Raw genomic sequence first — 23,593 nt, 5'->3', positions numbered from 1 at the left:
GATGAAACACTGTGACAAGCCAGAAATAGTGTACAGAGGCATTTTCTGCTCTCTCGGCCAACTGCCTCAATTCCTGTCACCTAAGAAAATATGAAATATACTATTATTTCTGGCAGAGCAACACATCCCAGGCTCAGGTAGAGAATCTGCAAGAATTACTTGAATGTAGACGTTTCTATGCTTGCATAACCTGCCAAAGGTCATATTTTCAAAAGGAACTCAATCTGACCTCTGCCTTATAGGTGGCAGAAGAAAATTTACAACGTTGCTGCATTGTCCCCAGTTCATTGCTCCCGTTTTACCTGATAAAGCTTCACGGACTTATGCAGCAGGACACGCCCTTCCAACCAGTGATTCCCTTGATGGCCATTGGCTGTCCACAGCACCTGATCATATTCATCTGGGGTCTGGTAACGCAGTTTGACCCTCAGGGTGCCAACGTGGGAACCGGACATGTGGTACCAGAAGGTCATGCAATGGGCAGAGCTCTGGGAGTAGACGACAGGGCTCAGGAGCCGAGCCACCTTGCCCTTTTGGTTCTCGTCAGCTTGGGAATAGATGAAGTTGCCATCTCCTGCTGTGGCAATAAGACTGCATTAGAAATAGGGACCAACTTTCACCTCTCGTTGCCTTTTGTTATTTGTTGTCTATCCCGTTACCTGGATGTAACCTAGGGAATCGGTCAATCCATAGTATTTACTGAGGTGTTACTGGGCATACCACTCAACTAGGCACTTGGGAAGGCCCGAGAGACTTAGAAGAGACGATCCCTGACTCAAAAAGCTTACTGTATAACAGGGTAGACCGACCCAAAGTAAATACAGCTAGGATGGATAAAGAGAAATGGAAAGATGGATATGTGGATGGATAAACTTACAGTTGGCTAGACCGTAAGCTTCCTGAGGACAGAGGTCATATTTGCTCACTCTTGTTACACTCTCTCATGTGTTTAATACCATGCTCTGTATAGCATAAGTGCTCAATAAATACTATTTATCAAGTGCTTAAGTAGTAGCAAATAATAATAATAATGTTGGTATTTGTTAAGCGCTTACTATGTGCAGAACACTGTTCTAAGCACTGAGGGAGATACAGGGTCATCAGGTTGTCCCATGTGAGGCTCACAGTTAATCCCCATTTTACAGATGAGGTAACTGAGGCACAGAGAAGTTAAATGACTTGCCCACAGTCACACAGCTGACAAGTGGCATAGCCGGAATTCGAACCCATTACCTCTGACTCCCAAGCCCATGCTCTTTCCACTGAGCCATGCTGCTTCTCCATGTGTACAGAACTGGTTAAGAGTGCGTAAGTCCAAAGGTGGTAAATTGTGCCAAGGAGGTAGTTGGGAGAAGAAATATTAATCAGAGAAGACCTTCTGGAGAATTAGGAATTTCAGAAGGGCTTTGAAGTTAGGAAGAGCTGTAGGCTGGTGGATTTGCTCCCAGATAGCAATGAAAGAGACAACTGAGTAGGATTCTCACACCTGGAGAGCTTTGAAACCAGACTCAATAATCCAGTTTGGGCCTAAAGACTGGAAAGATGTAATTGTTTGAATGAATGAATCTAAGTGCTTTGAATGAATCTTTGAAAGAATCTCTGAATGAATCTAAGGGCTGAATATGTGTTGAGCACAATGCTATGTGCAGGGGTGGGGACAAGATAATCAGACCAGACACAGTTCCTTTCCCATCTAATGGTGGTATTTGTTGAGCGCTTACTATGTGCAGAGCACTGTTCTAAGCGCTGGGGTAGATACAGGGTAATCAGGTTGTCCCACGTGAGGCTCACAGTTAATCCCCATTTTACAGATGAGGTAACTGAGGCACAGAGAAGTGAAGTGACTTGCCCACAGTCACACAGCTGACAAGTGGCAGAGCCGGGAGTCGAACTCATGACCTCTGACTCCGAAGTCCAGGCTCTTTTCCACTGAGCCATGCTGCTTCCCCATGGTTCACAATCTAAGATGTAGGTTGAGCAGGTACCTTATTCTTATTTTGCAGATGAGAAAAGACTCATAGGGGTCAAGTGACTAACTCAAGATCATATAAGATGCCAAAGGGAAAGCAGGAACTAAATTCTGTGTCTCCTGATTCTCAGTCTCACGCTCTTAACACTAGGCCATGCTGCTTCCCTGAAGAATTAAGTTCTTAAGGGTCCACTTAGGGGGAGCAAGTGACAAACAGCATGGCCTAGTGGATAGCGCAAGAGCCTGGGAGTCAGAAAGACCTGTGTTCTAATCCTGGCTCTGCCACTTGTTTGCTGTGTTACTTTGGACAAGTCACTTACCTCTCTGTGCTTCAGTGACCTCATCTGCAAAATGGGGACTAAGACTGTGAGCCCCATGTGAGACATTGATGGGTACCCAACCTAATCAGCTTATATTCACCCCAGCGCTTAGCAGAATGCCTAGCATATAGACAGCGCTTAACAAATACTACCAAAAACAAACATGGTTGCAAGAGGAGAAGGGGCAGTAGAATGTAAGGTTAAGAGCCACAGAGGACTACTAGCGCTATTAAATTGTAAACTACGTGTGCACTGGGCCTTTGCTTTTACTTATATTTAATATAGTACTCAGAACACATTCAGTAAACACTATTGAATAAATGAGTTGGTTTGGGATTGAAATGGCTTGATGTTTGGTAAAAAGGCGGTTGTTCTTGAAATGAAAGGGGGCCTGGGGAAGGGGTTTGACCAGAAGAGGGATGAATCCAGCTAAGATCTGAGAAGGATGGAGAATGTAGAGAGTGAAGATGACTGCTGAAGGTTCTTGAAATTAATGAACAGGAGTTTCATTTTATCCTGAAAATAATGGGTAGTTGTTGTGAAGTGATTTGAGGAAGGTATTAAGATCTGGTGTCCAATACCCTATTTCCAGTTCTAGTAACCTGGAAATCCCACATCAGGAACCCCCTGTTTGCATAGAGACCATCTGAAGACTAGGTTTCCCTTACTGTGAATGCCTTTAAAAATGCTTCTGGGTAAAGCTTCCATAGTATAAAGGATAATTAGGCCAGGCCTTACATCACAACAAGGACACATTTCACAGGTCCTTCCTTCCTATGCCTTTTCCCCAACCCTCCAAGAATTGCACTAGATCCTGAGTAATCCCTTCTGATTCCTCTCAAAATGCAGAAACCCCAAGCACGAAAGCAGTCACTCAAGGCACCTCAACCTCACAAACTTATTCTGTGATGAGTTACAAATGTGGAAATCTAAATACTTAAGGGTAGGAATTAGATTATAGACTCCTAGGTTTTGAGGCACGAGAATTCCTTAAAATAGACAATTTTAAAATATAAAAGAATGTACTAGCCAGGCTACTTGATAAACATGTGAGGTTGTCTCTAAAACCTGAATCTTTGGGGGGCAATTTTGACCAGAAAAATATTTTTATTTCATTTAAAAGGATACTACCTTTCAGACTAATGGGTTCACTCAATTACTTTGAAATCCCACTGTTGCTATCAGCACAGTAGAGTTTACTATTTCCAGTTGGAGCAGAAACGGCCAAGCTAAGTGGAGCTAGTTCGCCACCTGAATAAAGAGGCAAATCTTTTCTAAGGCGCAGCATTTTTTCAGCTGTAAATTTAACACAATCACCACTTCTCCAATACCCCTACTCGTAAAGTACAGCTATTTTTCCTTTCAAGGGTTTTATCACAGCTCTGGGTCGGGAACTCTGTCTTCACTGTCTCAATTAGTGCTTTACTTCGGCCTGCCTTTTAGCTTTTGTCAGTCTCTGGCTAACATAGCTTTTAACCTCTTTTCAGTGTCAGATCCTACTGAGCCATTTCACTTCACTTTGCTTCAATTTTTCCACCATGACAGCTTTCACTTCAGCTAATTGCATCTGGTTAATTTGATGCCATTTCTACGTACAGTGCCATTTACAGTCAAAGTATTTTAAGTTTTCTGCAACTACTTGTCTTAAAATTCAATCCAAAGTGTCCTGGAATTGAAAGAGTCCAATTTTATCTAATTTCCTTGTCATTTTCATTAGGCGAGGAGGTTGCGGGGATAAAGAGGCAAATCTATCCAGCAAACTTAATGACTCCTCACTGGAGAAAGAGGCAGAGCAAAACAGGAAAGTAATGAAATGCCCTCTGCCCAGCAGTGCCATATGTGCACCCACTGACTCATTGCCTGGAAGTACCGACAAGGGGGGAACTTCTCTTAATGAGGTTTCTGAGCACCTGTAAAATCACCCTCTTGAGACCTTCTTTCAGGAGCCACTACCCATGAATAAGCAGCACTTGGAAAGTATTTAGCTGCAAGAAGTTTCATCTGTTGGAACATTTCTGACATAATACTCTTGGGGAGTAGAATGCCCAGAAGCAACAAATCCCTAAAACCCCCAAAGTTCCTTCTCTTGTGCTGTCAGCCATTCCTGAATGAATGTCATGGAAGGTAAGGCAGAGGAGAGTTCTTCCTTCTTCACGGGATGTGCAAATGAATGCAAATAATTTGCATTTCTCCCCCACCCCAGGCTACTGAAATCAACATCCTTTACCCACTTGCCTGGCATTTATACTTGTCAAGTGGGAAGTTAGCTATTTGCAAGAAATGGTTTTCTAAACGTATAAATTAATACATCACTATATTCCCCAGATTTCTCCAAACCAAAGTAAATTCCTTGCGAAAAAAATCATCCACCCATGATTACCTGTGTGGCTCTGAATCGGTCCAGTTTTGCTGGTCAGCACAGCCCATTTCAGCTCTACGTGGTTGTCATGTTCCCAGTGGCAGATGGTCTTGAGAGAACCCCAGCCAAATGTACAGTCAAAACCATTTGTTGGCAACTCTTCATTGGGAGAGGAGGAGAAAAGGAGAAAAGACCCAAGAAAGAAAAGGCAAAAATTACTAATTTAATTTTGGACCAGCTAGAAAATATGATTACTCTATGGAAAATTTTGCTAAAATTCTGGGAAGGCCACAGGGCATCAAGACTGCCAGGAACTCAAAATTCTGGGAAATGTCAAATGTTTTCAAAATCTCATTTAGTTATTCTTTATCAGGCTGTAAACTGATTATAGGCGGTAATGCCAAATTGGTTTTACATAAAAAAATCCTTTCAGTGATAGAACTGCAGTCCTCAACCTCTTTCCACATATTTATTGTGAAAAGAAAGCAATTCCCTTAGAGAGAACCACAGAAACCGATGTCCACAGATGAAGAGTATCTTGATTAGAGATTGACCTGCCAACCTCAAAAGGTTTGGAACACTTAAAAATGTGGATGCTTAGACCAATTGTCACCACGTTTTCTTAACCTCTTGTCTTCACACTGGCTCAAGAATCTTAGGCTTTTTCTGATTCACACTTTCTCAGTGACATGACAGTCAACTGGAGGGTTGTGTGTTTTTTTTAACTTAAACCGTGGAGCAGAGCTTCATGAACATAGACCACCGTAACACAGACTAGCTGACATACGTTTTTGATTTCTTTTTTTTTTAACTATGCGTTTGGGATTTGGAAGAAAACTCGCGTTGGTTTACATGAATGTTTTCTCCAATTCATCTTCCAAGTTATTTTCTGATTATGCCAGATTCCCATTATTGGGCAGTTTAGTTTAACTTTTTAAACCCTGAAATAAAAACCTTTTGTACTGAAGGGAAATTTGCAGCAAAATTAAGGTGAGAACCAAATGCCACTTGACAACATTATAAAGGACTCTGGTAGATGCAGTTCCCTAGCCTGTAAAAAAGACATTTTTTTTGAAGAACTTGTTGTTGTCTTAATGCTTTTCAATCAGATTTGGCAGTCCACAAGATGGCAGCATTGAAATGGAAAATCCTGAAAGAAGAGACACAAATGGGGCACCTTGCCAATTGAGCTCAAAATAGTCTTCACAACAAGCCCTATGTACAACAAGGGAAGTCTGTCATTATTTCGCTTGCTATGTTCTGGCTGAGATCAGATCTTGTTTTTAGCTTTGCTTTGCTTTGTCAAGTATTTTATCTAAAGTAGCTTGTTCCCCTTTAACCTTTCATTCTCCTACCCTTATAATAATTCTGGGAATACAAATGGAATGATTGATTGCACTGATAGGGTTGAAATTCTTGGCATTTTTGGTATCCAAAACACCCTCTCACCCAATTGGTTCAAAGTGGTGGAAGGCTGGTCTTCCTTATGCGATGTCATCAACTAACTCAATGGTCTGAAGGTTTGGACACCTCAAATCTAGAGAAGTAATCTAGTAAATTACAACCTGTAAACAATCTATTGTCTTTCACTTAGTGGGAAAGGGTTATATTTCACTGCTATAATGTCACTAGAGAACTATATTTTATATCCAAGCTAAAATAAATATAAAATAGGACTTTTCATGGCATGAGAAAACCACCCTAAAGTTTCACTACACTTTACCTAACAAGTGTGAATTATGCAGTTGGGGTCCAGTCAGATGAATACTGATGGTTGAGTAACTGCTACCACCCCTAGATTGTGTTGTTGCAAAACTCTGTTAGGAAAACCTGGTAACCCTGATTTCTTCATTCCTTTCATGTTTCTTCAAGAGATAGAATTTTTTTAATCAAAAATTTTTGAGAGGGTATAAGGGAATTGTTCATATAATTGTACTTGAGAAACCTAAAAAGTCAGATAATTCTTTTGCATAGTACTCTCCCAAGTGCTTAGTACAGTGCTCTGCACACTGTAACACTCAATAAATACCATTGAGTGATGAAATACTTCCCTATTTTGAAGATGTAAAAACACAGAAATCACTAATATGTTCTCGCTTTCCATTCCTTTGCCCTTTAAAACACCTCAGAAGTTAATTTACTCTGCATATAGTAAATGCTCCAAAAATACCACTGATTGATTCATTGATAGATGCACAGTAAACAAGCTGGCACAAGAGAAGTGAAGTGTACAGGCTGGACTGCAGTAGGAAATCAGGGAGGCAAGGTAGGAGAGGGCCAGCTGAGTACTTTATAACCAATAGTAAGGACTTTCCGTTTTATGTGGCAGAGGATGGGCAGATCAGTAATATGCCCATGCCAAACCAAAAGTGATTTCAGGCTTAGTTCCAGGTGGCACTAATGCCTAAATGTGATGTTTCTGTGCCTGTGCTGAATTCTGAGGAGAGCTGAGAGGATTCGAGTCCCAGTAATCCACTAGAAAACCATGGATGTGTGAAAAGTTGGCCTGAGTGATGCTGGAACTTCAAGTATGATGCTGAATCATGGGGTTGTCTACACTTTTACCAAATTAAACAAGTTCAGTTTTGTGCTGAACCAACTAGACCTGAAGTTAGATTTTCTCAATATCCTATTGAATCCTCTGATTCTCAAACATGCAAATGCAATAGCCTGATTTAACTCTTCTCTCTCTGCCACATGAAAATATAACTTACTGCTTTTGTTTCCTTAGTTTGGGGAAAGTGATAAAAGGAAGGTATTTGAGGATGGGGACCATGGCTTAAAGTTTAACTTTAGGCATGAGCAGAAAAATACTGAAAGACCTAAAGTGTCCTTAATGCAAATAAAACATGAACATGTTTAGTTTAGTAAATCTTCACTACGTCTTCAAAAAAAATTATACAGGCACCGCAACCCCCAACTCTGATTACTGTCAATGGGAAGAGTGTAGCTAAATCCTGGCTTGACTTAAAAAAAATAGAAGCAAAAACCATTCCATATTTAAAATAAATTTACAGTCTCAGAGAGCAAGCACCATCTGTACTTCCTAGGCAAATCTTGCTCACAATTGAATCGTTAACACTCAGCACATGAGGAATTAATTTCTAGTGAGAGTCAGAGCTTCCTTGACTCCCAGCACATGCCTTATATCTCACTGGCTCAGATAAGAGAAGGTGATGTTAGTTTGGAAACATTTGTGTATCACCAGAGTATTAGAGGCCTGATACCAGGAAAATGTTTATAAGAGCATTGAGGTCATCACATCTTGACTTATTTTGGTAAAACATATCTGATTTTACCAATACATGTGACTGGTACTATCCCTTTCCATTCCTACTGAGTTTACTGAAGCACCTTTAAAATGTAACCATCTAGATAGAGGTTGCAGAGTCCATAACCTCTTAGGCATGACAGCACTCCAGTGTAATTGGGTGATGACTGTGAACCCAATTTCTCTCAGAAAGAAAGTCTTCAGAACTCACATTCCCAGAAAGAAAAAGATACTACTTGAGCAAAGCCTCTGGAGGGCAGTGATCGAGGGTTTTGCTCTGCCAAGTGTTTAGTACAGTCTTTCACGCACAGTAGGTATTGAATAAATACCACTGGTGAAGATGATGTTAATTTCACCCAGAGCATATTCATTAGGTAAATAAGTAGGAAGTTAGGTAGTTATTCTCCTGTCATAAAATATTTCATACTAGGAAAGCTCTTCTAGTCAACTTTTGACCAGGAAGGGACAGATTATCCTGTTTCTTAATCAATCAATGTATTTATTTAGCACTTTCTGTGCACAGAGGACTGTTCTAAGCGCTTGGGTGACTACAAAACAACAGATTTAGTAGACACGTTCCCTGCCCACCAGGAGTTTACATTATTCCCATACTTGGCTTTTTCTCCCTCTCTTCTGATATCCACTCTTAGGTCATGTCACTACTCATTAGCAACTACACCAGAGAGGCAGCAAGAGAAAGAAGAGAAGACGAATTTCAAAACAATAAATTTAGTTAGTAGCAGTACTGATAACTATTTGCTGAAAATAAAGATAAGGACCACTAGTTAAAATGAAGTTTTAGGATTATTTGTGGATTTTCTTCATCCATTCAATCTTTGTTTTCTAATACAGTAAATAATCAAGTTCTCACTCTGTACAACCTTCTGGCTGACCACAAAGGGAATTCCAAAGAGGGCAGAAGAGTTATAAAGTAGGATAAATTTCCCAAGGAAAACAAATAACTCAGAGAAGTCTTTATAAAACTGCAAGCCTAATCAAAGTTTCAGGATCTGCCCCAAGATCTTTCCTTAAACTGTTCTGTGTTGTTGAGGTGGTAAGAAGGGTTAAGGTTCTGTGGTAGAAAGAGTTTGTAAACCTGATGTGTGCAGCCCGGATATTTAGGGTTAACTGCAACAATAATTCCTTAGGATAAATTTGTATTGCAGCCTAATCAGGTCAACGGTGACAATGTCCTGTAAGGAAAAGACTAATTAGTCCAGTCCTTTCTGCTTTTAGTTCAGCCTGCTGGTGTCATCCTTATGAGGAAACACTGATATACACCACACACAGTTAATACATTTTTGTGGAGGCCACAGCTGATGGCCCTTTAATAAAGGAAATGGGAGAAGCTGAAAAACTGACCTGTTCACCTTAAAACTATAATGATTAACTTAAAGTTTGAAAAACACCCCCCCCCCCCCCCCCCCCCCCCCCCCCCGCCTGCTTGCACGATCATCTTGCCTTTCTGGATGTTTCTGTGTGAGGAAAAATCATACAGATTCTTAAACAAACAAACACACACACACACACACACACACACACACACAGCCACATCCTAAGTTTGATTAACTCTGATGATCTGCAGACTAAGGACTTTCAAAATCATTACCTTTTCTATTAATAAAACGATGAGGAGGTGGTGCCTCAACAGTGTTTTCCTCTAGTGCACATTTATATAGCAGTGGTTTCCTGAGCCCCAGTTCGTGGCACGCCTACTGGAAACATTTCTGTAACACTGCCAACTCTGCGGCAGGGAAAACTGACAAACTTTGCCTGTCTTGGTTTTACAGAACTGTGAGGAAAATAAATAGTCAGGCTGCCTCTGAGACTCCGTTTCCCTAGCGTTTGCAAACATAGTCCATGTCATAGATGTGCTGCGGTTAAACAAAGTATGCTATGTTCCTCCGTTAGTTTAGTTGAGAGCCGAGATTGTCACCATTTGGCAACCACTGATGGAGAAGGAAGTCTCACTCCCTGCTGCATATACATGTGGATGAGAGGAGAAAAATATTTACTGTACAGAGCATCGAGACCAGATGCTGCTTCGTTACTTCCGAGACTTCGAGTGGAACTGAATCCTGAACTCTTTTGGGGATCGTGATTAGGGGGTGGAATTAATTACTTTTTCAATAAAGAAGAGGTTTTTGTACCTGTTTGCATTGTACTATCTATCACTGTAGGCTTTTCTGTGGTCAGCACAGTGGTACCACCTGAAATACAAAACACAGAACAATGCATCAGAAAGAAAAGAGGGCAACATTATCAATGACTTGAAATAATGTTTAACCAAAGTTGTTTGTGTATATGCTACTTAGGTTTGCACTTTTCATATAAAGTGCAACTGTATGCCTATTGATGCCATGACACTTGCTAAAGCAATATATGTAAAAATATATAAAACATATAGACACGCAGATGAATAGATAATAATAATAATAATGGTATTTGTTAAGCGCTTACTGTGTGCCAAGCACTGTACTAAGCGCTCGGGTGGATAGAAGCAAATCGGGTTGGACACAGTCCTTTTCCCACATGGGGCTCACAGTTTCAATCTCCATTTTACAGATGAGGGAATTGAGGCACAGAGATGTGAAGTGAATTGCTCAGGGTCACACAGCAGACAAGTGGGAGAGCCAGGTTTAGAACCCACAACGTCCTGATTCCCAGGTCCATGCTCTATCCACTATGCCGTTCACCCTCGACAAAGTGCGTACAATCCACAGATTATCACCCTGAAAAATAAATTTTAAGATGAACCCACTTAAAACCTATTCATTATCTGAGGCTCTGATATAAATTAAAACATGTAAGTCACCGTTCTAGTTGCAATGAGGTGCTAGAGACTAGTACAGAGCAGTTGCCTTTGAATTTACTTGAAAGTGTAGCTTTATGTCTGACCCAGATGTGTACCTTTCAAGTAATTTTGTGGTGTTTTACATGACTAACTTTAATGGCAATCCCCTGGCTAACTCCCTATGGTCCTCGGTTGAAAATGTGGGGATTGGCATAGCTGCAGTGGAACTTTCTTGAGAGTGAAGTTTATTTTTCTATAAAATTATTTCATCCAGTGTATGAAATGCTCCGTAGTCGCAGGTGGTTGTGGGAGAGAGGGGAAGGAAAGAACCCTCTTGCCACCACCTCTCCAAATAATTTGGCCTGTTGGAGGAAGGAAGTATAGGGGTATGGAGCAGGGCAGAGGTTCTGAGAGATCCAAGCCTTCCTTTCTGCCCCTCATTTCACCTTGCTTTCATAATTCTACATCTAAACCGTCCACTGGCTCTATCTCTCTTACAGTCCCAAAGCATTTCATTTTAAAAGATGTGGTTGAGGCTGTTACTATTTACTGTCCAGAACAACTGCCTCTCAGTAAAACAGATCTGGACTAAGTAAATTTACATTTTCCATAGTTGGTGGGTAGGAAGTGAGAGGATGGAGAGTTTATTACAAATAATTTCAGATACCCACAGGGCTAATTTAAATACTATCCAGCTCCTGTGTGGGCTGTGTTCTGAGCCAGGAGCGCCCACTGACATTCCATTTATATATAGAACAAGCAAATACAGTGCCCTCCTCACAGGTGAAGCAGAGGGAGGGAACTGTGTATGCCCTTGGAATGTTCTGAAGATTTTTTTTGAGATGATCTAGGGCAGCTTTGAGTCATGTTATACTCTCTCCCTCCAGTAAACATGCTGAATGCTTATTCACCTATGAACAAAGTCTCAATGTGGCAGTTCCTGGAAAGGAAGAATAATATGTATTGTGGGTTAAGAAGGTGAGTTTGTAATGGTAGAATTGGAGGTGAGCCAAGGTACATTAGCATTATGTTTCTGATGGCCTAAGTGGAGAATGACTCAAGGTGAAAATTCATTTTTAAAAATGATCTTCATTATCAGTTTTACATGAATGCTGGGGGTTGTGAGCCAAATTTTGCTCTCAGGTACATGGAGGTCTAAAGTGAAATTCTTCTAGTGCCTTCTGGTGCCTTTGAAATTAACTGTAACAACTAATGACTTCAAATGAGTACCTTTACAGGGGCTGACTTTCATCTTGGCAAGTCTGTATCTGAGAATATGATTTCTTCCCATATGCATCCATTCATATTTTTAAGTGCAGTTGCAGTTAAGGGAATAAACACCCTTTTAACTGCAATTTCTTTTCAAAAACAAATTGGTGACAAAAGAAAGAAAAATTAAATCACTGCCACCACCTGTATGCAGTAGTGTAGAAATACTGTAATAAACATAATTTCCCTGTCCTCCCCAAATGAGTGTCTAGTGAGAATTTCTGTGATTGGATTCCAGGGCTGAGCAACCACAGCCCTTTCATGTGGCTATTCTGAGGATTCCGGTGGAAGAATATGAGACAAAATGGCAGAGTAAAGATTAATGAGGGCCAGCTAGCTGAGATCTGGGAAACGTTCATGGGAGTACAACCCAGCCCACACACTTTGCTCCTCTAATGCCAACCTACTCACTGCACCTCAATCTCGTCTATCTTGCCGCTGACTTCTTGCCCGCAACCTGCTTCTGGCTTGGAACGCCTTCCCTTTTCAAATCCAACAATTACTCTCCCGCCACCGTCAAGCCTTATTGAAGGTACATCTCCTCCAAGAGGCCTTCCCTAAGCTCTCATTTCCTCTTCTCCCACTCAACTTCTGTGTCACCTTTGCACCTGGATTTGCTCCCTTTGTTCACCCCTCCCTCAGCTCCACAGCACTTATATACATAATTTATTAATTTATATTAATGTCCTCCCCACTAGACTGCCCCGTCCTTCTAGACTGTCAGCTTGTTGTGGGCAAAGAACATGTCTACCAACTCTGTTATATTGTATTCTCCCAAGTGCTTATTTTAGTGTTCTCTACAAAAAAAGTGGTCAGTAAATACAACTGATTGATTATCATGGTCCTCTTTTTCCCAGTTTCTTTCGTTCTTTGCACCTACCTCCATTTGTTTTCCTCTCTCGTTCCTCATTTCATATTAGTCTTTGCCCACTTTCCTGTTCCCTAACCAGTCCCTACTTTCCTCCATTTCCCTCTAACTTCCAAATCTCCCAGGGTCCCCTTTCCCCTACTGTGACCATCTTGGTGGTGTCAGAGCGAGCAGTGAGAACTTTATTAGCATGTCCTCTCCCGACACTTGGTGCCACCTCTGAGTCATTGTGAGCATCCAGGGTTATTTTGGTAGCAAAGAAAAAAACCTCCCTAATACCAGAATGATCTCTTACCGGAAGGCAGGCTCTTTGAGTTGTGTGCAAAGGCAAATGGTGGTCACCCACTGCTCCCTGTGGCTCCAAAGCCAGTGTGCAGAATTTGGAGGCTTCAGCTGATGGAGAGACTCAACATCACCTCTCTGTGATGATGGTGAAAGAGAAGTCTCTTCGCTTCTTGCCCCCATTGCTATTTTTTCCACCAACCCTCATAACTGTGTGTGTGCAGAAGGTAGATCGGTAGGGAGCAATGGCTGGGACAAGGAATAATATATCTAGTGTAATTTGGATGTATCACAATTAAAAATGATGTGTGGTTTTGTGATCCTACTGAACAATTTATTTAATGTGTTATTATCTTGTATTTTTTGAAGAAGTGGGAAACTTTAATAAAGGATTCAGAAAAAAGTAATTACTACAAATTTCTCTCCGTCACCATAAGGGGAAACCCAATATAACTTCCCCAAATCTTCTCCTTTAAAAGTGGGGAAACTAGCTCAAAAATCATAGTTGTGTGTTTGTTCACATCTGTAGATTTATACACTACTTTCCATTTCCAAAAAACTAGAACATTTCACTTAGACCGCATTATTTATCTTCAAAAATTGCTCTGGTAAGTAGAGAGGTATTTTTAATCTCCACTGCATTAGAAGGGGTCCTGAGAGAGAGTAACAGCCTGAGTCACACACAGTCAAGCAGTAACTGAGGTAGGTCTAAGCATTTAGATTTGTACTGGCTCATTTCACCACACTCTTTTAGCCTTATCAGATATGTCTGAATATTTATCTATTCTGTCCCTGTATACAGATATGTTCATGTTTAATTCTTCTGCTGTTCCACACCACTAGGCTAAAAGTATCCATGCATTGGTTTGCAGCAAATATGCATAGAGTTTCCCTTCAGGACTGAGTATATAAAGGGAGATGGAGTATATACATTCTAACTTAGAACTAATGACTGATTTCCTGAATGCTTGGGGCACTTGGTCCAATCATTATTTTCATGGCTCCACACATATATACATTTTTAGAGGCAATGAGAGATGTCTATCTCCCAGGGAAGTTGGAATTTGGTCTTCTCATAAGTAAAAACTTTGAGAGGACACATGTTTTTATATATACATGATAAATGATCTGGAAGGGTGCTTACAGAACCATTAGTCTGCATCATTGAGGCTAGGGAGTACTCAGTGACTGGCAACATTTTGCCATATAAAATTTGCTTCAGGCTGACATATATAGCCATTTAATTCAAAGCATTTCATTTCAGGTGGTTCAATAATGTTGAAATGCAAAAATAAGAAGTTTTTTTTGTTCTTCTAAAAAGCTTAGAAATGAAGCTTTTTTTCAATCAATACCAACAAACCCTTTTAGTGAATTATAGAGAAAAAAAGCCTCATCCAGAAATCTCTAAATGAAAAGGGGATTCTGTGATTACTTCAGTCAATTCTTTTCCTAAGGTGGCCCACCATGGACGTGTATTATACTTGCTTGTAGCATGCTGTTGACAGAAAATAGTGCAAAGGTTCAAAAGGAGTCGAATCCTGAAATGACTTTTGTTACCTGCTCAAGGTTTTCTATTTTGAAGCTGTTACTTAAAATGAATCAGAGTTCTCTCAAGCAATGTTTGTAAGATTGAAAATAGACTATTCTGTAGATCAAGGAAATGGGGAAGAAAGAGAACTTTCATATAGTTTGCACTTAAAGGAAGAGAAATTTAGGTTGTAGCTACTAAATGCACATACATTTGTAATTCTGGGTCCCAGAGAGCTCAGCACACTATTAAGCTGTGTTTTAAACAAATATGCAGCCATTACAGTACAATTTCTGCACTAGATTTTATTATTGTACATTCTACCTTGGAACATGAACCTTTCTGCTAACAGTGGGAGGAATGATAAGCACAGAGGGAAGATTATGTAGGAGGATTGGTCCCTTCTAATTGGGGAAGAACTATGGGAAATTTACAAAGATATTAATGCTGTAACCAATAGCATGATGCTATTGTGAGCTCCTGTGGTGCTTCCTTTGGCATTACCTTGGAAAATTAATTATGCAAGTCCAACATGTCACTGCTTTTTGGCATCTCTGAAGATCACAGAAAATTACTGATGGGCAAATCAGCATCTCATAGCTCTTATTTAATCTTAATGATTTACGATTCTTAAATTCATTCTTAAAATGAATTTTACATGAAATGTGAACTTGGATTCCATTCATGGAGAGTATAAAGGATCCCTCAAGAGCATTGTAGGAAAAGGATGAAAATTATCATGCCCAGGCCAACTTCCCAATGGGAATAATTATATTTTTCTTATTTCCCTAACTTTTCCTCTGCCTTTGTACATTTTTAAATGGTACTTTTTAAGCACTATGTGTCAAGCACTGTTCTAAGCACTGGGGTAGATATAAGTTTATCAGGTTGGACACAGTCCCTGCCCTACATGGGACTCACAGTCTAAACTGGAGGGAGAAGGATTTAATCCCCATTTTACAGCCGAGGTAACTGAGGCAAAGAGAAGTTAAGTGACTTGGCCAAGGTTACACAGCAAGCAATTGGAAGAGTTGAGATTAGAACGCACGTCCTCTGACTCGAAGGCTCATGCTCTTTCCACTAGGCCACATGGAATCTCAGACACGGCATTTTCCTCTCTGTGCCTCAGACTGTTGTAGGTAATATTCTGGAGTTTTCAGGGCTGGAACTGCCCCCTAGATGGTTCTGCTATACAGAGAGAAGGTGATGTAAGAACTGAAAATGATCAGTTCTGGCTTCGCTCCTCTAGATGTTGTAAGCTACAGGAGAAAACTCTCAATGCAACTTGATTTTGACCAACTTGAAAGGGACATAGAAAATCAACACTCAAAAGCAGTTGCAACAAACTGAGAAAAGAGCTAACAGCAGATTGTCACTTCTGGATCCATCCTAGGCCCTGTTTAAGGTTTACATTCCACCTGTATGGCCAGACACTCTTCACCCCCCACCCCCTTATCACCAAACACACAAAAGGTATCCTGTCCTTATGTAACAGGCTATCCACTCTCCTACCTGTGGTGGGAGGGATTCAAGTGGTGGATTCACCAGGTTATTTGTGATACATTGTTTTAATAATTGTTTTGGTACCGTTCTATCTGAAAAGCCTTTTGGAAACTAGAAGCCTGACATTGCTCACAGTCTTAATTTGTAGTCATGTGAACAAAAGAATAAACATACTAAAAGATTTAACTTCAGGATTCATTCATGTGGAAAAATTCAGTGGTTCCCTTTTTTAGATGAAGACTTTTATAAGCTCTGACCCTGAACTTAATATATTAGGATGTGGCTCTGATTATAGTCTATAAGTTTAGTGGTTCCCCATCCTATATCTTAAAATGACAGTTAGTACATAACAAAAACAAACCTTTGGGATGGAACATTAAAATGAAGATGTAAATGTTTCAACGTAGTTGTCACTACTGGTTGGGTGTTAATGCAGTTCTACGGACACTGATTAGATTCAGACAAACAGACGTTAATTGGCATACACTATGACAGGAACTATAATGGCAGTGCAATGAAATGAAGATGGTTTCTGCACCTGTCAGTTGGAAGTCATCACCTGTTCCACTGTGGCAGTTGGCCTGGTCATCATCACATTCATCCACTGGATTCCCATTTGAAATGGTAGGTCCAGCTGTGGGTGCTGAAATGAGAGCCAGAGATTACAGTCTCACGTTAGCAGTAATCGTAGTAATAGAATTAATTGAGCACCCACTTGGGACACTGCATCATACAAGGCACTTGGGAAGTTCAGAATAACAAAGTGACAGGTTCCTTGACCACACAGAGCTTACATTCTAAGGGGATGACTAAACTAAAACTTTTATAACTAGAATAGGCAAGATAAATGTTTCAAATGTGTTCCCGAGTCCTTCAACAGCAGTTGCATCTGCAAGAAAATCTGTAATGGAATGAAGCAAAGAGTATGGGTTTAAGTGATTGGGGACAATATGCAATTTCCTTTTGGGAAATTTTGGGAGTTTTAGCTAGGTAAATCAGCCAAGTCGGTGAGTCAAATTACCAATCCAATGTATAACTGCCCCAAATTTCAGAGGCCATGAACTCTCACAATAGCAATACATAAAGCTGGACTAAGACAACTTAGAAGGAAGATATCTTTTCTGAAAGGATTTTCCTTCATTATTAAGTTTTACCTCCAGGTGCTGGATAATTCACTTGACATCATCAGCACTTAACATTTACATCACCAACATTTTATAAATTTCAGTCTACTCTCAATTTAGTCTACCTTTCCTAAATAGGATAGACAACATCTTTTCTTTTACTTTTTATAAAAAGTGCCATTTTAATGCCTCACATGTAACTTTCCAAAACACTTAGTAATATATAATCCTTATATTTAGAGCAGGTGTGTGAGAGGACTTGTCTCTGGATATTCCGGTGTCATTTTTCCTTAACTTCCAAAGAATTGCATTCCACTGTGGGAAGGTATCCCTATACCTTTGAATTTGTAGTTGAAAGGTAGCCAACATTAATCAAAAATTCCTTTTGAAGTTCTTTAAATTTAGTTCAGTCTTTTCCCTTTTTCAGCCTGTTACTCATTTCAGCAATCTGTTTAATATTTTACAGTTTTCAGTATTACATTTCACTTTACAAGACTTGAGATAAACTACATTTCTATTGATGTCTGAAAAACAGACAAGCTGTGGCTCAAGGTGGAGAGAGAAACCTGCTTTTTCAGAGCTTCTGGCCAGTGGAAATTTTCTAGGATCCGCTACCTTCTCAATAAAAAAATAAATTAAAATAAAATGGACACTATTTGTGATTAAACGTTCTGTGGATTTCTATCAGATCTGTCTTACTCCAAACACACCCACAGATGATGAATAGGAAATCATGAAACACTGATAATACATGGACTACTTATTTGTTTGGTTTAGATTTTATAAAAGGCCCGGGCAGTTTACTCATGGCTCACCCAGAAGCTGATCAGTATATTCAATACAGAGAATCCAAACCATTGCTTCCACTGAGCAGTTGCTGCTCCTTTTATATTGTATCAGTTGACTGAAGAGCTTAAATTCACTCTATCTCTGTTACCAGATTATTTCAGTGTATCCTTTATCATTGAATCAACAGTTCTTATTATGGGTCTATGTGCAGAGGACTATATTAAGCACTTGGGAAAGTACAATGGCTATAAAAGATATGGTGCCTGCCTTCAAGTATCTTGGACTGTAAGCCCATCATTGGGCAGGGATTGTCTCTATCTGTTGCCAAATTGTACATTCCAAGAGCTTAGTACAGTGCTCTGAACATAGTAAGCGCTCAATAAATACTTCTGAATGAGTTAGAGAAGGGAAATTCTGCTTGGAATCAAGTAAGGTCTAAAGTGTTGCATCCCATAGAGTTTTCAGGAGGAGTTCAAAGTGCAACAAGAAGAATGTAAACCAGTCCTTCATATAGGGTCAGTGAGAGAAATAAGGATTTGGTCTTTCCTTCCTCAGGAATAGATTTCTCTTTGCTCTCAGCTGATCCCCCATCATTTTACCAATCTTACTAATTTCTAGACCTATCTACAGGCAAGTTATTTGCTAAAGATGCCCAGTGGAAAATCTATGCTGAACTAATCTTTCTGCCCATTCCATTCCCTCTAACTCCCCAAACAGGCATCCTGGTCAAAGTCAAAACAAAATGAGCCAGCTAATTGTAGCAAGCTTTCATTTCTTGGAGACCATGGTCCCTGTTTGGGTGAATGAATACACCTACAGCTTGTTCCACCTGGTTCCCATCTGGTTCTCCAACACTGGATTTAGATGGAGTATTTAGAAAATTCAATAGCCTTTGGGGATATTGTAAATTTGGAAGAACTATTATAAAGTTTAGGAGTAGACTGGCTTATTTTGCATGTATTGAAAGTGCATGTCATACTGACAGTAGAATACCTTCTACCCTTCCCTAAGCACAGTGTAATGTAAATAGGAAATCCAGAATACTGGTCCAGTTACTGGACAGGCAGGAGCAGCATCATTCAGTAGCACCCCAAACATCTGAGGGTTCTCCATGTATGGAGAAGAAGTCCAGAATAGGTGATCCTAAAAATTGCCTGCCTCACCCGAAACAAAGTGGGCTCACCAGCAGTCCATGACAGCTGAATGTTGCTCTTGTGGTGCAAAAATTCATACAAGATACGAAATGAAGAAAATAACTACCAGGGAACTACTTGATTATGAGACCAGTCAACACCCAGAAAGAAGGACAACACCTGTAACACTCAAAGTGGCCCAATAAGGAATTGATATCATAGCACCAAGTATTGGAGAGAGGGTGCCAGACCAGAAGCAGGGGATCCTTCAGGCTCCCACAGCGCCATGTCTAATTCACTTCCCAGTTAGTGACTTCTGGGTTCCCCACCCCTTCTTGTCTCTAGGCCCTGGTGTTGGGACTTGGAGCCAGGAAGGAGCAGGTAAATATTGGAGATGTGGGCATCTGGGCACCTTCTCCAAGTGCCTCTGCAGGAGAGAATGTTAGTGGGTATCTGGATGGGTAGAGTGATTCCCTATGGTCTTTTTAAAGGTAGGGGGCTTCATCCCATTTTGTATTTCTACCCTCTACGATGGGTCAATGAGCAAGACTGGCAGTCCAGAAGGACCATGACAGTTTGCTAACCTTATGGAAAAAGCTGGTATGCAGCACTGGGTACCAAGAACCTTGGGAAGGAAAAAAAAGAAAAAAAAAGAAACCTCACACCATCCCTGGAAATATAATTACCTTCGAGTTCACAGCCCAGAAGTTCCATTCTTAGTCCCAGTCCTCCATGAGTGGCTCTTTCAGGGAAGATCCGGATGAATCGGGTAGAAATGGGAGAAAAGGAACGTAACTCAGGTGTGTCATAGTTCGTATTGCCTTCAAAAGACTGTGAAAGAACACAAAAACCACTTGTTAAAGAGACATTTCCACTCAGCCTCTCCTTTAGGTCCCCACTATCTGAGTAGTAATAGGCCACATTCTTCCCTTCAATATATGACTGACGTTTCTTTCTTAAACGAAGAGGGTACAGGTAGTTAAACCTTCCCAGTAAAGTGACACATGCCATTATTCTGGAAGCTTAGTAGCATCTATTGAAGTATTAACAAGAGTGGAGTGCTTAATGAGACACGTTTCTAGATGACACTCTGATGTGTGGTTTAGCAGGTTGACATTTTTAGCACTTCCTGAGTTAAAAAAAAAAGATTACTGAGGACCAGATCTTGCCACCTTTTAAGTGGTTAAAATAACCCCACAATTCAGCTGAAAACTCCAATTTGATTCTCCCGAATGAGAATGCTCTAGCTTTGATAAGATTTTGTCTCTTGAAGGGCAGGAGCTAGCATGGCTAGAAAAATGAAACTGCAGTTTATTTTAAAAAAGCAAAAAAAGCTGCCTTCCCTCCAAAGCTATTTGAAGATAAAGAAACATCTCAATGTAGGAAAGGAAGTAGCTTCTTCTGTTCTAAGTGACTGTGCATGTACTTTTCAAATTCATGTGAGGACAACTGAATCATGATAGAAATAAAAGCCTCTGCCCCTTGTCAGCTGTGTGATTGTGGGCAAGTCACTTCACTTCTCCGTGCCTCAGTTCCCTCATCTGTAAAATGGGGATGAAGACTGTGAGCCTCAGGTGGGACAACCTCATTCCCCTGTATCTACCCCAGCGCTTAGAACAGTGTTCTGCACGTAGTAAGCACTTAACAAATACCAACATTATTAAAAGCCTGCTTTAAAGTGCATTTTTAAGGAGCTTCAGCATAGCCCCAAGGTTTATTTGTGCATTAATGAGAACAGCCAGAGCTGATTTTGATAAGTTTGGCCTCCTGATTCAAAGGCAGACAGAGCAGTGGCTTTGGCCAGTCCATTTTGCCCCATTCAGGGAGCATACTGGGGCAGAAGAAGTGGGTGGAAGACTTGCCATTGCTGGTTCCTTGGGATCTCAGATCCCCACATTTCCTTTGGGGTTTAGGTGGTTTCCATTTGCATGGAAAAATGCTGGACTGTGCAGCAAGCCCCTCTTTTGGAGCGAAACTGTGGGTCTTGGTCACAAATACATCCACTAATGCTTGAGCAGCATATTCTAGAAATAGCTTCGCTGTTTCAGAGAAGCTATCAGTTAGGAGTCTATCGCCATTACAGGAATCCCAGACCCTTGCAATGGCCACTAGCGGTTCTCATGGGTAAATAACAGTGTGTTGGCCACATCTTTGAGAATTCAGATACCCGCTAGAAATGGATATTTTATCCCCACTATTACTTGGGCCCTAATTAATTTGTTGTCAGAAAGATACTACTTATAATGAAGAATATATTATTATATGTTAGTGTTTTTTATACATTAACAAAGCTCCAAAAATCTTCATCAAAGGCAGTCAAACAGGAAGACAGCCATACCTCTGGAATTCTGGACTCGCTTCATAATCTCAGCAAAAACATGTGACAATGAAAGCTGAATTCTGAGAGACATCAACAGTGAATGTTTATTACAACCGAAAAGGACAGATTCATACGGATTTACTGTTCTGGGTGATGTAGGTCATCTGTGAAGAATTTTGACTGGCTTTTTTCATTAGGTATTGATCTTTTCTTTGGACAAATCAGGTTTAGGGAGGCTATAGCTTTTCTGTGTTGTTGATAAGAATAGTTGCTCTAAATGTTTCGGCTTGCTTCCCATCTTACACTATTGCCTTTGAAAGGTGAGATTTAAACCCTGTGAATGGTGCCATGCTCTTTTGCCCCAAATATATCACACATGGCACTTCTACCACTCACCAAAGCTATCAGAGTTAGCATTCCAGACAGTTCTGCCTAATTTATCAATTAAATATAGGGTGTATTCAATTAAATCATTAAAAGCGTGAATCTTGGGATATTTAAAATTTTTGGATTGATTAGGATCTGTTTGCTTTCAGAATTTTTGTTGTAGGGAGAATTTTTAGGCATAGTCACTGTAAGTAGAATGTAAAGAACTTATGAGGTTGAGTTTATATTTTGCATATTCAAGGAGGATAATGCTGTTGGGCTAATGCGTGCTTTAATAAAAGAACTAAATCTAATTTCTGAAGCAAGGTTTAGGATGTTTAAAACTCTGAGTTAGAAATGAAATCCCACACTCATTTTCTGTTTAGGTTGCTAGATTTAAACTTGATTGCAAAGCTTGCATTAGATAACAAAAGACCAAGAAGCATACGGCGCATCATATCAAAAGCATATGGTACAGAGTGTAGAACCACGCTGTTGAAGAATATGTCAAAACAATAGACACTTTATCAAGTCAGCAGTGAGATGAAGTTGTTGATTCACACCATATTCACACTCAACAATGAAGTCACAATTCACGATGCTGTGAAAAGAGATATGTTTTTCAGCTAATGACATTTTTGATATTTCTTTTATTTTTTTCTCAAAATGAAAGGGGGGTACTTGTGAGGGAATTGTGATTAAAATAGAAAAAGGAAGGAAAGATGGAGAGAAACGAGAGGCAAGATTACCCATCTAAACCTAACTAATAGTGAAAATACTTTAGGAAAAGAAGAGTTACTGATAGGGAAGGGGGGAAGTTGAGAAAAATTTTCCCATTTCTAAAAATACAAGTTCTGTAGTTGGCCTGATGTACTGACTAGTTCCACATGGGAGACGAGCCTTGTCTCTGTGGAGTCAACACATCTGGAACAAGTGGGAGGAGGAAGCATTTTGAAGTTTATGTTTCCAGTCTCCAACTTCTGCCTGAATCACTTTATCAAACAAACTTCCACACATTCGAGTGGAAGTGATGAGAACATTCCCCACAATAACCTTCTTTGCTCTACAGAACAGGTCACGAGGGGATATGATAGTTTTCCACAAAATCAACTCTACTCTGGTACAGATGTGTTGGGGTTGTGAAATGAAAAATGTAAGCTAAATTCAACCATTTCACACAATTACTCAATCACTCCTTGGCCAAAATGCACAGTTCCACCTGAAGCAAAGCAAGGACTATCTCGTCTTTCTCACCTTAGTCTTCCTTTTGCTGTCATCTGTGATCATTTTCCAGTCTGAGCCATTGTGGCTGTATCCAATCTTGAATTTTCTCATGTATACCTTGTTTTCTCTGTGCTTGCCTCCCTGAATGATGATTCCCTTCACAATCTTCTCTTCCCCCAGGTCTATTTGAAGCCATTCATTCCCATACGGGTGAGGAGCAGGAGGCAGTGCCCAACCCGAGCGACTGGTTACGAGCCGAATATTTTCGGGCATCCAGTTTCTATCTGCTTGATTTGAGGCTGTGATTTGTGAGTCAGAAATGAGTCCAGAAACCATGCCCAACATTCCAGAACAGGGGAAATCTGTGGAATTAGATTTTATTAAAAAAATTTTTTTATTATTATCAATAATAGTAATAGTATTTCTCAAGCACTTACTATATGGCAGGTACCGTACTAAGCGCTGGGGTAGATA

General features: G+C 40.3%; 1 protein-coding gene across 7 annotated transcripts in view; it reads right to left on the bottom strand.

Annotated features, from left to right (window-relative positions):
* NRP1 (neuropilin 1) overlaps positions 1–23,593 on the bottom strand; it is a 126,247-nt gene that overhangs the window by 7,912 nt on the left and 94,742 nt on the right. For 3 of the 7 annotated variants that reach the window (XM_007667815.4, XM_029077338.2, XM_029077337.2), the window contains 6 exons: positions 23,150–23,481; positions 19,896–20,040; positions 16,702–16,806; positions 10,070–10,129; positions 4,670–4,807; positions 303–577 (listed from right to left, as the gene is read on the bottom strand). In XM_007667815.4, the coding sequence (XP_007666005.2) occupies positions 303–577; positions 4,670–4,807; positions 10,070–10,129; positions 16,702–16,806; positions 19,896–20,040; positions 23,150–23,481 (1,055 nt within the window). The remainder of the gene's footprint in view (positions 1–302; positions 578–4,669; positions 4,808–10,069; positions 10,130–16,701; positions 16,807–19,895; positions 20,041–23,149; positions 23,482–23,593) is intronic. The other 4 variants (XM_029077339.2, XM_007667816.4, XM_007667817.4 and 1 more) reach the window with 3 other exon arrangements.

Source organism: Ornithorhynchus anatinus, chromosome 13 (genome assembly GCF_004115215.2).
Source record: "Ornithorhynchus anatinus isolate Pmale09 chromosome 13, mOrnAna1.pri.v4, whole genome shotgun sequence".
NCBI lineage: Eukaryota > Metazoa > Chordata > Mammalia > Monotremata > Ornithorhynchidae > Ornithorhynchus > Ornithorhynchus anatinus.
The sequence above is the reverse complement of the archived record's forward strand: the minus strand, read 5'-3'. Positions and strand labels throughout refer to the sequence as shown.